At 39.1% G+C, this 18,023-nt stretch overlaps 1 protein-coding gene across 1 annotated transcript in view; it reads left to right on the top strand.

The window, feature by feature from the left end:
• The first annotated feature begins 1,061 nt into the window (after positions 1–1,061).
• The window catches only part of loxl4 (lysyl oxidase-like 4), a 43,844-nt gene continuing 26,882 nt past the window's right edge, over positions 1,062–18,023 (top strand). The window contains exons 1-4 of the mRNA XM_062995183.1: positions 1,062–1,347; positions 4,145–4,464; positions 5,665–5,879; positions 17,145–17,183. Coding sequence (XP_062851253.1) covers positions 1,062–1,347; positions 4,145–4,464; positions 5,665–5,879; positions 17,145–17,183 — 860 coding nt within the window. The remainder of the gene's footprint in view (positions 1,348–4,144; positions 4,465–5,664; positions 5,880–17,144; positions 17,184–18,023) is intronic.

The raw sequence follows: 18,023 nt of genomic DNA on the forward strand, positions 1-18,023 counted from the left end.
TAACCATGCATGCAATTTTGCATCTAATAATTTTTTTTTAAAACAGGGCATTAGTTTGTCAACAGAACCAAAATGATTAAAACTAAAGTACCTTGAAACTCAACGTCAATTTGTTCTGGGAGTGGCGTTGAGTTTAAAAGGCATTGAGTTTTAAGGTATTTTTTCCCATTAGGATGTATGGTGAAACCTGTTAATGCGTTCCATGGCCCGTGGAACTGCATATATTTTAGGGTAATGTAAAATAATGGGGTTGTTTTTGACACGTATGCACTAAAAATAACACAAATATAATATAAAAAACACTAAAATACAATTAAAAACAGTTAAAAATCAATAACAAATACAATAAAACCTGCCCTTTACCTTTACTTCTTTATTGTTTTCTTATGCATTATAATTAAAGGAGAGAACTTATAAGCAGTAATAATTAAGAGAAGTTTAGTGTTTTTATGTCGTTCTTTTAAAACATTAAGTTACATTATTTTTATTTTTTTTTATAATAAGCGTTTTAGACTCCCTCAGAAAAGCTGATTCTTACAATTTCTCAGCACCCCGAGTTATAACACAAGGTTAAAAGTGAAACAAGAGAAAAATACAGCTAAACACAGATACTCTGAATGTGGACACTTTCAGAGTGACTTTGACGGTTATTCCACACAAATGCAGATTTGTCTCATGTTTGCATGACGTTATACCGCACCACTCACGCCAAACACTGAACAAAGCAGCAGTCGCACACACGTTGAGTTTAAGGGAATTGTTGAGTTTAAGGGTACAAATTTATCGACGAAGGGCGTTGAGTTTCAAAGATTTTAAGTTTTGGATACGTAAGTTACAAGGTACCACTGTAATATAAAAAGCTCAAATAAACTAAAATTTAACCAAAATTCTAATTAAAATGTATATCAAGACTAAAGGTATTTAAAACCCTAGTAAACAGCTATTTATGTTAAACAAATAAATGACATCTAAAATAAAGGTATGGTAAGCTAACCACTGTGATCTGAATGTATATTTCATATGTTTTCCTTTTTTTCCAGGAGTCCTATCTCACCACTAACATGACACTGGCTCTTTGTCTGTATTGGGGCTGTCTGCTCCTTGTCTGCACGTACGCAGTGCCACGCTCTCCCCCAAACCCGGGCAGTAGTTCTCCTTTAAAGGTGCGTTTGGCAGGGGTCGGGCGCAGAGAGAACGAGGGCCGCATTGAGGTGCTACACAACAACACATGGGGAACTGTGTGCGATGACGAGGTCGACATAAAACTGGCGAACGTGGTTTGTAAAGAACTGGGCTACCGAGGGGCCATCACATGGGCACACAGCGCCAGATATGGAGAGGGAGCAGGTGAGTTCCAATGACCAAAGCTAGCATTTGCCTTGTCTTACTGAATTGTGTATCTCTGTTATCAATCATGAAATAAGGAGGTTCCAATTTTCATTCGTGTTAGAATTAGAGGCTGCTGGGATGTGGGTCAGGTGAGCTTTCTATTGCTTGGAGGCTCCAAAGCCAGCACTTTAAAACATGAAGCTACTTTTATGCATGGCAGCATCTAAGACGATGACTGTGTTTAACCTGTGGACAGTGATAGCTGTTGTTTAGCAGCTACAACAATCCACTATTCTCAGATTAGCCCTGTTTACACTGACACTTTATTAGGTACACCTATTAAGTATATACACTGATCAGCCATAACATTAAAACCACCTCCTTGTTTCTACACTCACTGTCCATTTTATCAGCTCCACTGACCATATAGGAGCACTTTGTAGTTACAATTACTGACTGTAGTTTATCTATTTCTCTACATACTTTTTTAGCCTACTTTCACCCTGTTCTTCAATGGTCAGGATCCCCACAGGACCACCACAGAGTAGGTATTATTTAGGTGGTGGGTCATTCTCAGCACTGCAGTGACACTGACATGGTGGTGGTGTGTTAGTATGTGTTGTGCTGGTATGAGTGGATAAGACACAGCAGTGCCACTCACTGTCCACTCTATTAGACACTCCTACCTAGTTGGTTAACCTTGTAGATGTAAAATCAGAGACGATTGCTCATTTATTGCTGCTGTTTGAGTTGGTCATCTTCTAGACCTTCATCAGTGGTCACTGTTGGCTGGATATATTTTTGGTTGGTGGACTATTCTCAGTCCAGCAGTGACAGTGGGGTGTTTAAAAACTCCAGCATCATTGCTGTGTCTTATCCACTCATACCAGCACAACACACACTAACATACCACCACCATGTCATTGTCACTGCAGTGCTGAGAATGATCCACCAACCAAATAATACCTACTCTGTAGCGGTCCTGGGAGAGTCCTGACCATTGAAGAACAGCATGACAGGGGGCTAACAAAGCATGCAGAGAAACAGATGGACAGTCAGTAATTGTAGAACTACAAAGTGCTTCTATATGATAAGTGGAGCTGATAACATGGACAGTGAGTGTAGAAACAAGGAGGTGGTTTTAATGTTGTGGCTGATCAGTGTTTATTTATTGATTATTTAATAAGCTGCTCCTACAATATAGATGAACTTTGTTTATCAATTGCTGACTGTAGCCCTATGTTGCTCTGCACACATTGTCACCCCCTGTACCACAGAACCCACATTGACCAGATAATGTTTGAGTGGTGAACCATGCTCATGACTGCTATGACACTAACATAGTAATTTTTTTATTTTATTTATTTAACCTTTATTTAACCAGGAGGTCCCATTGAGATTCAAAATCTCTTTAATGACATGGTAGTTCAGGTTTGAGATGATCAGATGCAGTAATTTGGATGTAATTTGTAAAAACTGATTACATTTACTGGTTTCTTTAATTGGGAACACATACCCTGTTAGCAGTAGTTGTAGGTGTATAGTTAGAGACCAGAGCTATCTTCTTTTTTCATGTTCACTGTGTTAATCTTCCGCTATTATGTTATATTTTTGGTTAGAGCACTATTCTTATCCCAGTAAGGTGTTTATGCACCTGCTACACTTATACAACATAAACTACCTATGTCATTACCTCTTAGTACTGAGAATTGTCCACCACCTGAATAACATCTGGTCAGTGGGACTTACATTTTTAGTTAAAGCAAATGAGCTTTAAAAATCAACTGAAATTGCAAAACCTAACCTAAACTATATGCCCCTGACTGACTATATAAGCTTTAAAAATACGGTTTTAGGAAACCTTTAAAGACATAACTTTCTTCACAGCTGCACAAAATCCCAGGTCTGCAGTTCTTTACGTTGACCTGCCCTGCCCTATAATTTAAATTTAAGGCGGCAATAAAGATCCCCAGTAAACCAAAGCAAGTGTAACACCAGTTGGAGAACACACACTGTCATTAAAACTAAACAAAGGCTTCAGTCTGCCCGTCTAGCAAATACTCCAGATTAGCTCAGACAGCTTCATGAAAACTCTCCTTGAATGCCTAAGTATTGCTGTTACTTATTGCTTTAATGACACGTCTCACGTTTTTGTATTACCACTGCATGACCTCACATCTTAAAAAGTATTTTGTCTATGACGGTGAAGTCACTGAGTACATACACTGATCAGCCATAACATTAAAACCACCTTCTTGTTTCTATACTCACTGTACATTTTATCAGCTCCACTCACAATATAGAAGCACTTTGTAGTTCTACAATTACTTACTGTAGTCCATCTGTTTCTGTGCATGCTTTTTAAACCTCCTTTTACTCTGTTCTTCAATGGTCAGCACACCCACAGGACCACTACAGAGCAGGTATTATTTAGGTGGTGGATCATTCTCAGCACTGCAGTGACAATGACATGGTGGTGTGTTAGTGTGTGTTGTGCTGGTATGAGTGGATCAGACACAGCAGCGCTGCTGGAGTTTTTAAATACCGTGTCCACTCACTGTCCACTCTATTAGATACTCCTACCTAGTTGGTCCACCTTGTAGATGTTAAGTCAGAGACTATCGCTTTTCTATTGCTGCTGTTTGGTCATCTTCTAGACCTTCATCAGTGGTCACAGGACGCTGCCCATGTGGCACTGTTGGCTGGATGTTTTTGATGGTGGACTATTCTCAGTCCAGCAGTGACAGTCAGGTGTTTAAAAACTCCAGCAATATTACCAATTTCATACCCTTTTAACACAATCTTATGTCCACAGGTCCTATATGGATGGATAACGTGCGCTGTCAAGGTTCAGAAAAGTCTCTGAAAGACTGCAAGTCTAATGGTTGGGGAGTTCATGACTGTAAGCACTCTGAAGATCTTGGGGTGGTATGTAGTTCTGAGAGAAGGCTCGACCAAACAGTTCCTGGACTGTCAAGAAGAAGCTCTACAATAAACAGCAGAGGCAATGTTACCATCTTAAACCCATGGCAAGATCACTCTCGGCCAAGGGGTTATACTTCTATGCATGGCAATGCACATCCACAAGACTTCTCCAGGCAGGGTCAGTCTTCTAGACATTGGTTACAAAATCCGGTAAGCAGTCAGGTACACTGGCAAGTCTCTGCACATCATATGACCTCTGATGCAATCTTGACATCTAATTAGAACTGGAATGTCTCTATTGTAATGTATTTTGTTTGCTATCATTTAAATATTTGCAGAGAAGTGATTTTGTGCATGCTCAGATATCTTACTGTAGACAGTATTTCATGTCTCAGCCATTCCACTGGATTATCAGATGCCTTTATAATATACTAAAATTTAATTACAAAAAATTGACAAGAATTGTTAGATTAGTTTCAAAGTTATTGCAACTATACAATGATCAAGCATAACATTATGACCACCTTCCTAACTGACTGGTCTGTGGCTATGCAGCCCCATACGTAACAAACTGTGATGCATTTGTGTATTCTGACACTGTTCTATCAGAATCAGCGTTAACTTATTCAGCAATTCGAGCGACAGTAGCTCGTCTGTTGGATCGGACCAAACGGGCCAGCCTTTGCTCCCCACGTGCATCAGTGAGCTTTGGCTGCCCATGACCCTGTCACAGTTTACCACTGTTACTTTCTTACACCACTGCAGACAAGGAACACCCCACAAGAGCTGCAGTTTTGGAGATGCTCTGTCCCAGTCGTCTAGCCATCACAGTTTGGCCCTTGTCAGACTTGCTTAAATCCTTAAGCTTACGCTTGCCCATTTTTCCTGCTCCTAACACATTAACTTTGAGGATAAAATGTTCACTTGCTGCCTTATATATCCCACCCACTAACAGGTGTCGTGATGAAGAGATAATCAGTGTTTTTTACTTCACCTGTCAGTGGTCATAATGTTATGGGGTTGACCATTCTCAGCACTGCATTGACACTAACATGGTAATGACTAGGTAGTGGGTGTTGTTCGGATATGAGTGTATTAGATGCAGCAGTGTTAAGTGGGATTTTTAGATACTGTTCAAACCTATGGCCTATTTAGTAGGAACACATGCCCTTAATTAGAGCTAAGATATTTCTTTTTTCATGTACAATAGGTGTTAATCCTTCTCTAGTATTTTATCATTGAACATTTTCTGATCACAGGACTCTATTCCCCTCTTAGTATTGACAGTGAGGTGTTTAAATACCGCATATAATCAATTAGTCTCCATACCAGATAAGTGTACATACTAAAGTTCTTGGTAAGTTCAAATATAAAATGTTTTTTTTTTCTTCTTTTTTTTAACTTCTTCAGTCTGGCAGTAAGGTAAAGATTGAGGAGGTCCGTCTGCGACCGATCTTAACGGCTACCAAAAAGCGTGCACTGGTGACGGAGGGTGTGGTGGAAGTGAAACATGCTGGAAGATGGAGGCAGGTCTGTGACAAAGGCTGGACTCTGAATACAAGCAGAGTTGTGTGTGGCATGCTGGGATTCCCTGATGCGGTGCAACCTAACATGAAAACCTATAAGTAAGTCTCCCATTCATTAAACTAAACACCTTGTAGTTACAATATGTCTCTATTTATACAACATGCTTCAATTTCATTCAAAATCTGAAAGTGCTCCACATTGATACAAATGTAAACTAATGAACCAAATCAGTAATCAGCATTTATTGATAAGAGCTACTGACAGATCAGATTGAACAAGTATGTTCTTTAGCAGGTGTAACTGGAATGGTCTATGCTGCTTTAGGAGATCAGCAATAAGCTGAACTTTTTAGGGCTTTAAAGATAATTAGTGAGACTTTGCAGTCAGTGTGGAATTTAACATGAAGCCAGTGTAAACTGATTAAGACAAGGGTAATACGATTTCTAGTAAGACCAGCACCAATTATGTTAGAAGCTTATGTTAGAAAACTACAAGGCAGCCAGCTAGAAACACAGAAACACACAAGGGTGTGTTCGAAAACCTAGTGAGCTGCCTTGCTGTCTTACTGCCTACATAGGCAGCTGCCTGAGAGGATTCTATTAAGTCATTGACTTATAAGGCAGGTTATTCGAACACTATTTAGGCAGCGATTCCATCAGTTTTCGCTAACTAAGCTAACACAGTTAGCCTCATGCCATTCAAACCAATGGGATAGGGTGGCACAACACGCTAGCATGTCAACTAACATCTCCCTTCGTGTACCCTTCGTAAAAAACGGTTAAATTCACTGACAAGCCTGAATTTGCAAATAAATCACATTTGCACAAGTTTATACAAATTAAAAATCAATAATAATTTATTTACGTTTGAAAAGAACTCCGTTCGTTTCTCCGCACCGTCCGCCATGTTTTTTATTTTTCTGTAAGAAAAGTTGTGCCTCACTGAATGCTGGGCTTGCCTTCACCGCTAAGGCAGCATCGTATGCTCCCTCATTCTTGAATCAAAATACTGTTGAAATTTTAAGATACCTTACTAGTGAGCATATTAAGGCATCTAGGATTTCGAACAGCCTACTCATTGGGAGATGACATAAAATGCTCTTATATGTAGAGAGCTCCCTAGGTTTTCAAACACACCCATTGTATTGATAATGTGTGAGTCTCTTAGCATTAAATATGATAACATATGTCTTATTTTTGCCATTTTTTAAAATGATCTATCAAGTGTTACAACAAGGACCTTAATTATTTTAATAGCTTAGTAATCTCTCCCAGTTATTCAGGTGTAGGTTACAATCAGCTGATAAAAGGCTTTTAAGGTAAAAAATGAATGGGAACCCCCTCTATGTTATTGGCGATGGTTTTGAAATGTGATGTGCACAAAGCTCATAGGTGTCCACTTAGATATACACTTATTTTTGACCATTTGACTCATCATCCTTCCTGAATCCTGTAAGTGCTTGATTTTAAGATTTATTTTATGTTTTAATGCAAGATCTAATTACCTGTCCTGTGTCTGTAACTGATTAAAGAATATAACAAAAATATTAGAATACAGGTCAATGCTATGACAAAAAAGACTTTATACATATAACAGGACATAGTAAAGGAGACATGCAGTAAAACATGCCCTCAAGTCACCTTCTCTATTTGCTGGAACAAGTCTTTTGTTTGTCTTATCTCATTCCCCTGGGCACCTTTTACAAGTCTGAGCTCTGATTAAAAGACCTCTCAAAATTTACTGACAGCATCTGCCCGACCAATTCTAGAGATGAAATGCTTAGTTTAGGTTTGTGGGTTTCTGGTAAAAGGGCGAACATTCCAGTTGATTGTTTTTGCAGGACAACATCAGTTTAGAACCAAAAGTAGTCTTTTAGCAGATAGCTTCTAGGTTTGTTGTACTAACAGTTTTATTGGGAGTGACTTTTCTTCCCAAACAAACTGTCCCCTAAAGCCACCTTCACACCAAATACCCGAGACATTACCACTAAAGGCTTTGCTTTATTAACACTTGCAGCATCAATGTAGTAAGTCAGGGTGAACCCATGTTAAAGCTATTGATATACTGTACACCAACCAACCATAACATTAAAACCATCTCCTTGTTTCTACAAACACTGTCCATTTTATCAGTTCCACTTACCATATAAGAGCACTTTGTAGTTCTACAATTACTGACTGTAGTCCATCTGTTTCTCTACATGCTTTGTTAGCCATTTTTCATGCTGTTCTTCAATGGTCAGGACCCCCACAGGACCACTACAGAGCAGGTATTATTTGGGTGTTGGATGATTCTCAGCACTGCAGTGACACTGACATGGTGGTGGTGTGTTAGTGTGTGTTTTGCTGGTATGAGTGGATAAGACACAGCAATGCTGATGGAGTTTTTGGACTGAGCATAGTCCACCAACCAAAAATATATCCAGCCAACAGCACCATGTGGGCAGCGTCCTGCGACCGCTGATGAAGGTCTAGAAGATGATCAACTCAAACAGCAGCAATAGATGAGCAATCAGCTCTGACTTTACATCTACAAGGTGGACCAACTAGGTAGGAGTTTCTAATAGAGTGGACAGTGAGTGGACACAGTATTTAAACACTCCAGCAGCGCTGCTGTGTCTGATCCACTCATACCAGCACAGCACAAACTAACACACCACCACCATGTCAGTGTCACTGCAGTGCTGAGAATGATCCACCACCCAAATAATACCTGCTCTGTGGTGGTCCTGACCTTTGAAGAACAGCATAAAAGGGGGCTAACAAAGCATGCAGAGAAACAGATGGACTACAGTCAGTAACTGTAGAACTACAAAGTGCTTCTATATGGTAAGTGAAGCTGGTAAAATGGACAGTGAGTGTAGAAACAAAGAGGTGGTTTTAATGTAATGGCTGATCGGTGTATTTTCTATAAAAGATTGACATACATCTCACTAATAATAAATCTTACCTTTAATTTGGTTACATTGACATTTTTAATACTAGTATTTGTTTATCACCGTTTTCCTCCATATCACATTCTCAGAGCTTTTATCCTTATAGCTGTTAAAAGGTGATTGTTTCAGCCCCCCCCCCCCCCATCTAGTTGTGTCCAATTACCCGATAACATTTTGCTTTCTCTACTGCTGCTGACCTTCACTCCTGACCGAGAAGATCCATAACTAACACCACCCCTCTCCTTTATTGCTCATTGCTGATCTTTTCCCCTGCAAGAGGCGAATTCTCAGCCAGAAGAGATCGTAATTGCAGCAGTCATCCCATCTAGCAATCCCACCAGCAGACAAGCTAATCATTGTCCAGGTGCCTGGCCTGTAGGTAGCAGAGCTGGGAGTCAAACTACTGAGTTTGAGATGTCAGCTCTAATTAAATACTACTTCTACTGGTACTGGTACTAAGAGTTACTAAAAATTGTATTTGGCTTGTGTAGTTGGTATGTAAGTCTAGGTTTTCTCTGGATACTCTGGTCCCTGCTAATCTTGCTCTTAAAGCAGTTATTAAAGGTTAATAAGCTAACTTATTAAGTAAGATCACATTTGTATTTGGCTAATGCCATTAAGTTGGATATTACTCACTCACTCACTCGCTTTCTTAACCGCTTATCCAATCAGGGTTGTTGCTGGAGCCTATCCCAGCTTTTCAATGGGTGCAAGGCACACAGTAACACCCTGGATGGGGCACCAGTCCATCACAGGGCAGACACACATACACACACACACACCTATAGGGCAATTCAGTGTCTTTAATTAACCTGACTGCATGTTTTTGGACTGTGGGAGGAAACCGGAGCTCCCGGAGGAAACTCAAGCAGACCCTGGGAGAACATGCAAACTCCACACAGAAAGGACCCGAGCTCCAGTTAAGACCAGGCTCATTTCAGTAACAGTACGTTTTTTTTAGGGAACTCTAAGAATACCTAATGTGTATATGTGCCCATATGTGAAAGTTTAAGTGCCAGTCTGTGGATTGTGGTGGCCTCAGAACTTTCTCGCATTGCCACATGGACAAGAAATGTATTTTTAGGGCTTTAGGATGTAGCTTTTTCTAGAAACATAAATACAGGATAGCAGTGGTGCTGAAAGGTAAAGTTCCTCTTTTACTGTGCCAAGGAAATGTCTGCTTGTTATTACGAAAGTCTGTTTTTTTATCTATACATATTATAATAAATTAGAATCAGTCATGTAAAATATGTACTTATGCATGTAGGTATCTGAGTTAAATCATTTCAGATCCTACGTTTAAACCTGAACTTAATCTTGTATACAGTTGACTGTTGTTCCTGCTTTTTCTGCTTTTACTGGAGTCTTTGTGGCTAAACACTTCTAAACTCTCTGTAACCACAGTTTTGCACAGTACACAGTGTTTCCTTGTATCATCTAAACCTGTTATCACCTATTGTTTTTATTATAAAGCTCTCACCTAAGATTCTGTGGTTTATACTTGCCTATCCATAATACATACCCTCGGTTCTTGGTTGATGTAATATAAATGCTACTACGACTACTGCAACCACTACTAATACTAATCATTACCTCACCTAGTGTTGTTTTTTCCATTGTGGTTCAGACACTTGGCATGTTGGGTTTTGTCTTATTTGTAATAGCTTTAATTGAATTAAATTTAATAGTTAAGCAGTTAAGGAACATAATCTAAAGGCATGACATCAGTGTGACATGATGTTAGAAGTTAGTTAGAGTAGGTGCCATGTCCAGGGTGTACTCTCGCCCTGCGCCTGGTGTTTCCAGGTAGACTCCTGACCCATTATGGCCCTGATCATGATCAATCAATTACTGAAAATCAATTAATGAAGAAACATTACAGCAAATTATAATGTATTAATTTATTAATATAATGTATTAAAACAAATATACTGCATGCAATGTTGAAAGTGCAACTTTATTTTCAGTTCATGACATCTAATTTAAAATAATCGAATTTAAAAAAATTGTGGCGCGGTGGGATATTTAGCTAGCGCACAAGCGCTGGGGTTCTGAAATTCCTGAGTTCAAATCTCAGCTCTGCTACTAGTCGGCTGGGCGTCCCCTAGCAGGCACAATTGGCAGTGCACAATTGGCAGAATTTTTCCACTAGTCTGCTGGTTGGGGAAAAGGGCGGACTAATAAGGGGCGGGGTCTTCATAAGAAGAATAAGAAGGGGCCAGTGGACTGCACACACGTCAAAGGGTATGTGTGTCAGACAAATATACCTTCCTTAGAAGCAATTGGGGTAAATACATAAATAAAAATAGAAAAAAATGAAGGACATATCCTATCACCAGAAATATGTGGACACCCCTCTTAATGTTGTTCATGTTGTTTAGCCACACCTATTTCTAACCGGTGTACAGTATATAATCCAATATATAAAATATGTCATAAGACATAACAGTTTTTGGAAGGCTCTTTTTTGTTTCAGCATGACTGTGGCCCTGTGCACAAACTATGACATGGTTTGAAGAGTTTGGTATGGAGGAACTCTAGTGGTCAGCAAACAACCAACAACAAACATATATAAGAATTTAAATTATTAAGGTTTTTTTTTTTTTAACAACAAACAACGCTTAAAGACATAATTAAAATTTTGACCAAAGCAGACAGTACAAATTCTTCATTCGTCCACTCAGCATCTCAGAAAGTTAAGCTTCACCCCTTTTGCTTTGTGTATTGGATACTTTGCTAAAGATGCTGTAATTACATGTTAAGTTGCTGAGGATTTCTTAGATTACCATGTATGTGGAAAACAGGGCTCAACAGGGCTCAATTGTAGCTGTGCTGTGGACTGCTGTATCAGCGCTAGACTCTGTGTGTCACCACACAGAGACTTACACCACAATTTAATTTAATTATTCTGTTGCTTAAGTCCCTTTCGTAAGGTATTACGTACATACAACAGTCTTTATAGTTTGTCCCAGTGGACACTTCACACTAATCACTTTTTTCACAAATTTTAGTACATGTTGTCCTGTATATATTTCAAATCATTATGATTTTAGAGCTGAGATGGCTAATCTTGCTCAATTAAGGTTGTTGTTGCAGAATTAGTATTATTATTTCTGGCAGATTTCTTAAAGCAGCACGGTGGCTCGATATGATACACTGTCGCCTCACTGCAAGAAGGTCCTGGGTTCGATCCCCAGGTGGGGCGGTCCGGGTCCTTTCTGTGCAGAGTTTGCATGTTGTTCTCCCCATGTCTGCGTGGGTTTCCTCCGAGAGCTCCGGTTTCCAGTTTCCTCCCACAGTCCAAAAACATGCAGTCAGGTTAATTGGAGACACTGAATTGCCCTATAGAAGCATGTGTGTGGGTGTGTGTCTGCAATGGACTGGCACCCGCCCAGGGTGTTACTGTGTGCCTTGCGCCCATCGAAAAGTTGGGATAGGGTCCAGCACCCCCGACCCTAATTGGATAAGCGGTTAAGAAAGTGAGTGAGTGAGTGAGATTTCTTCAAATCATTCATAATCTTATACATGTTGACGACACTTCAAGTTTCAAGTTGAATTGTTCTAGCTAAAAACACAGCTGTGTGTAACTTGTTTTAAGTTAAATGTTATCTAAGGAAGCAGAAAACTACAATTAGCATATTGTATAATACTAAGGAGGGGGGAGTCAGCAATAACTTAACTATAGGATGCTTACATGATGTAATAAACCTGTAGTCTAGCAGCTGATGAAAGCATTTACTACTCTTACTCAAGAGCATGTGTTGTTTCTACTGTATTTTGATTTTGATGCTGTGTAGAACCCAGTTCATCCAGCTTGTCCTTGTGTCACCCCATCTTTTATTTTTTAAAATAGCTGAGCAGTTAAATTTACTCTAAAATTGTAGACCTAACATGCATTTGGAATAAATGAGGGCATTCCTAAAATTCAGTATGGAAAAGTGAGTGTATGTGTTGGTTGTTTAAAACAGTAGTAGTACTGTTGCATAAAAAGACCAGGCCTCCCTATCATTAAACATTGCTGGGTCAGTAATCAAGCAAGGGTGGAACTCCAAGACTAATTACATGAACAGGTGGGTACATTAGACCCAAGGGTGTTCGGACAAATTAAAACCAGATCTATATCCTGAAATCCTTGATAGAAAGTACACTGAATTCCTAAATAATCCTTAATGCCTCTGACTCAGTGAACCAGAATCTGACTCAATAAACAGCTTCCTCTGTAATTTAATGTGTTTAAAATTTTTAGTTTTTACTGAGATATTTTCTGATCCTGCATAACAATAAGCTGAACTGTGAAATTTGTGGGTCTAGTCCATGAAATTTAACTTAATGAGCCTAGAAATATCTAGAGTATTTTATTGGGCAAATTAAATGGAAATTAAATGGAAAGCCCTACAAAGTTTGTACCAAAGTCACAATAATGCCTTCTTTTTTTAACCCTAAGCAGCAGTAATAGGTTCTCCATTCCTCTGTAGTAATGACTTGCAGCATTTTTATTTGAGCCGCAGAAGATTTACTCTGCTTTAACCTGATGAACTTATCCACACATCAGTGGCTGTTTTGGAAATAAACAGTACTAATATTAAAATAGATTCATAAACAATGATTGTAAATTACAGTCCTGTATTAGAAATGTAGTTGTTCACCGCCTTGGAGGAAAAAAATACCCAGTAAACCACTGATGCAAAAGCAGAATATAAAAAAGACAAAGAAAGAACTAATAATGAATAAAAGATGGCAAATTTAAGGAACAGATTATAGAATAAATGATCACGTATCACAAGTGATAATAGACAGACGATGACAGAAAGAAAAGAGTTATTACTGCCATTGACAGACTGTTTGCTGGTGGCCAGTTATACAGAGATTTTCCTTGGTTGGCAGTATACTACATAAAACCCTTATAACCACTTTTAACAATTGTAATAATATAACTTAATAATTGATCATGTAAGTAATCTGATGAGATTGCCACTCATGCTGAAACAGAATAGGGCCTTTGCCAAACTGTTTCCACAAAGTTGGAAGCATACAGTTGTCCAAAATGTCTTGGTATGCTGAAGCATTAAGATTTCCCTTCACTAGAAATAAGGGGGCCTAGACCAACCCTGAAAACAACCCTTTTTTAAGGGATCAAACTACAGCCGACACAGTGAAGTCAGGCATGTAAGGTTCTCCAGGCATTCACTAAAGCCAGTCTTGTCCCTTAGACTGAAACACAGAAAAGTGTGATGCATTGCTTAGAGCAGATTTGGACCTTTACGCAATATTCACCTTAGCACTTGGCGACCCCGCTCTGTAACTTTACTTCGTCTTGGCTGAGTTGCTGTGGTTCCTAATACTTACTTTTTTAATAATACCAATCACAACTGATCGTGGAATATCTGAGAGGGAAGAAATTTCACAAACTGACTTGTGGTACCACTATCAAATTCAGTGAGCTCTTTAGAACGACTTATTCTTTCAGAAATGTTTGTAAATGCAGACTGCATGGCTAGGTGCTTGATTTTATAAACCAATGGCAATTTTTGTACACAAACATGCAAAAACATTTTCCGTATGACCACTAGCACTAGTCTGCAAGTAATACAGTATAAAATAGTTTACACTTTACACTACACTGAGCATAAGATGTTTAAATGGGATTCAGCAGCACTGACATCTGAACACACTGCACACAAAACACACCAGACTGGCATCCATGCATTCCGTCAAGGAATTATCAGTCATCTATCTTGTTATCTGAACACCCCTATACCACTATCTTTATCACTCTGCTTGCTAGGAGACATAACATATTGGGTGTGTTCAAAAACCTAGGGAACTGCCTTGCTGTCTTACTGCCTACATAGGCAGCTGCCTCAGTAGAGAGGATTCTAATCAGTCAATGACTTATAAGGCAGGTTATTCGAACACGCTACTTAGACAGCGATTCCATCGGGTTTCGCATTTAGCATTTAGCATCTTGCCATTCAAACCAATGGGATGGGGTGGCACAGCGCGCTAGCATGTCTCCCTTCGTGTACCGAAAATGGTTAAATTCGCTGACAAGCCCGAACTTGCAAATAAAAACACTCGCGCAAGTTTATACAAGTTAAAAATCAATAATAATTTATTTACGTTTGAAAATAACTCCGTTTGTTTCCCCGCACCGTCAGCCACGTTTTTTTATTTTTCTGTGAGAGAAGAGCTGCCGCACTGAATGCTGAGATTGCCTTGATCACTAAGGACGCTTCCGATGCTCACTCGTTCTTGAGTCAAAATAACATTGAAATTTTAAGATACCTAACTATCTTATTAACAGCTTATTAAGGCATCTAGGATTTCGAACAGCCTCCTTCTTGGGAGTGCGCGTAGGATGACGTAAAATGCTGTATATGTAGAGAGCTCACTAGGTTTTCGAACACACCCATTAATTCAAGTAAAGAAACCACCCAAGCACTTTTAATAGAAATACTCCCAAAAAAAACACCATCCAAAAATTCCATCAGCATCATTCACAAAATGTTGATCAACTATTTAAAAAAGAACTTAAAATAATAGTCGTCACAAACAAAATTTAGACAATCTGGACACCCATCATGAATGCATTTGTAAACTGTGTGAATATTATAAAATAAACATTGGCATGTAGACCAAGTATTTTAAGGTTAAGTGAACAGTCATTTAGGTGGGATTTAAAGTATTTAGGTATTTCCAGCCATGGCTTCTGAGCATTGTCTGCGGTCACTTGAACTTTACTGGCATTGGAAATTATGGGCTACTGAGTAACATAAAAATAGCATAACATACTATGGCATAGCAGACTACAAACAATTTGGTTGTTGCCTTTTAAAACTTAAAACTCAGACATCACAGGACACTCAGCTGGTTGGTGTTTTCAAGGTTTTAAACAAGATTGGACAAGTTTTACTTTATACTAGCGATACCTCTAAAGTGTACAATTTTTTGCATAAGCAGATACAGTAGATTGTACATGTACTGTAGTTAGTGGGCATCTAAAATGTGATATCTTAATGAAATCACTTGCAAAAAAGGCTTAAAGGGTCAATTAACAGAAACAATTCCTGAGACAAGTACATATAATAGAGAATTATAGATGCATATTATAGAGAATGATATACACAGATCAGCCATAACATTAAAACCACCTCCTTGTTTCTACACACAATGTCCATTTTATCAGCTCCACTTACCATATAGAAGCACTTTGTAGCTCTACAATTACTGACTGTAGTCCATCTGTTTCTCTGCATGCTTTGTTAGCCCCCTTTCATGCTTTCATTCTTCAATGGTCAGGACCCCCACAGGACCACTACAGAGCAGGTATTATTTGGGTGGTGAATCATTCTCAGCACTGCAGTGACACTGACATGGTGGTGGTGTGATAGTGTGTGTTGTGCTGGTATGAGTGGATAAGACACAGCAGCACTGATGGAGTTTTTAAACACCTCACTGTCACTGCTGGACTGAGAATAGTCCACCAACCAAAAATATCCAGCCAAAAGCGCCCCGTGGGCAGCGTCCTGTGACCACTGATGAAGGTCTAGAAGATGACCAACTCAAACAGCAGCAATAGATGAGCGATCGTCTCTGACTTTACATCTACAAGGTAGACCAAATAGGTAAGAGAGTCTAATAGAGTGGAAAGTGGGTGTCTGTTCTACTTATACCAGCACAACACACAATAACACACCACCTCCATATCAGTGTCACTGCAGTGCTGAGAATGATCCAACACCCAAATAATACTTACTCTATGGTGGTCCTGACCATTGAAGAACAGGGTGAAAGCAGGCTAAAAAGGTATGTAGAGAAATAAATGGACTACAGTCAGTAATTGTAGAACTACAAAGTGCTTCTATATGGTAAGTGGAGCTGATAAAATGGACAGTGAGTGTAGAAACAAGGAGGTGGTTTTAATGTTATGGCTGATCAATGTATTGAATAATGTGGTTAAATTGGGTGTTTTGTATTGGTAAACTAAAACTAATATATTCGTTGTATTATATATGTGGTGGTATAGATAATGGCTTTACACACAGCGACAAATTTTACTGTTTAAACTGGTAAATTTAACATTTCTTTAAAAAAACATCTATCATATGCAGGACATTTCAACTGCAGCGAAAACCTTCGAAAACAAAGAGTATAACTGGAACTGACTTGGTGAAAATATGGGAACAGTGGGTTCTTACTGTAACTGGTTGTTTACCACAAAGCCACATGTGCTCCCTGACTTGTTTTTCTTCTTAGGTATTTATATTGGGTATATATTTATCTGTATTCATAGTGTGTTCTCAGAAAACATCCCTTCTTGACCGACAAATATACTTTTATTTATTGTTTAAACTGTATCTTTATTGTATGCAATATTTTGAAAGTCCAGCTTTTGATTTTAATGTTGACTGTCTTTAATGTTTTACAGAAAAATATGGGATAAAAAAGTGAAGGATCCATCTACGAGGTAATCCTCATATCTAGTAGTTCCTTGCATATTTGTGTAATAATAATAATATATTACTGTAAAGAAATGTAAACATGAATTCTATTGTAAGATTGAAAGTAGCTCATACACTATTTGTCCAAAGGTATGTGGACACCCCCTAAGTTAAGGTATTGTAGTCATGCCTATTGCAAGCAGTTATATAAAATTATCTATATGCTTTTAATTTTGTGCCAGCAGTTAGGGAAAGGCTCTTGCCTGTGCCACCATGACTGTTATGGTCCATAGAGACATGGTTTGGTGTGAAATGTTGATTGAGAGACAGGCTTACTCATTCAATATCATTGCCTGGCCTCACAAGGGCTCTTTTTACTAAATGGGCACAATTTCCCAAAGGCACACTCCAAAATTTTGTTAAAACCCTCTTCAGAGACCTGACGGCTGTTCTTACAATAATTAAGGTATCACTATATTAATGCTGGGCGGCACGGTGGCTCGGTGGGTAGGTAGCACTGGCGCCTCACAGCAAGAAGGTCCTGGGTTTGATCGCCAGGCGGGGTGGTCCGGGTCCTTTCTGTGCAGAGTTTGCATGTTCTCCCCCTGTCTGCGTGGGTTTTCTCCCACAGTCCAAAAACATGCAGTCAGGTTAATTGGAGACACTAAATTGCCCTATAGGTGAATGTGTGTGTGTGTATGTGTGTCTGCCCTGTAATGGACTGGCGCCCCATCCAGGGTGTTACTGTGTGCCTTGCGCCCATTAAAAAAGGTGGGATAGGCTCCAACACCCCCCCCCCCACGACCCTAATTAGATAAGCAGTTAAGAAAGTGAGTGAGTGAGTATATTAATGCTCATGGTTTTGT

This window comes from Trichomycterus rosablanca, chromosome 5, assembly GCF_030014385.1.
Source record: "Trichomycterus rosablanca isolate fTriRos1 chromosome 5, fTriRos1.hap1, whole genome shotgun sequence".
Classification (NCBI taxonomy): Eukaryota; Metazoa; Chordata; class Actinopteri; order Siluriformes; family Trichomycteridae; genus Trichomycterus; species Trichomycterus rosablanca.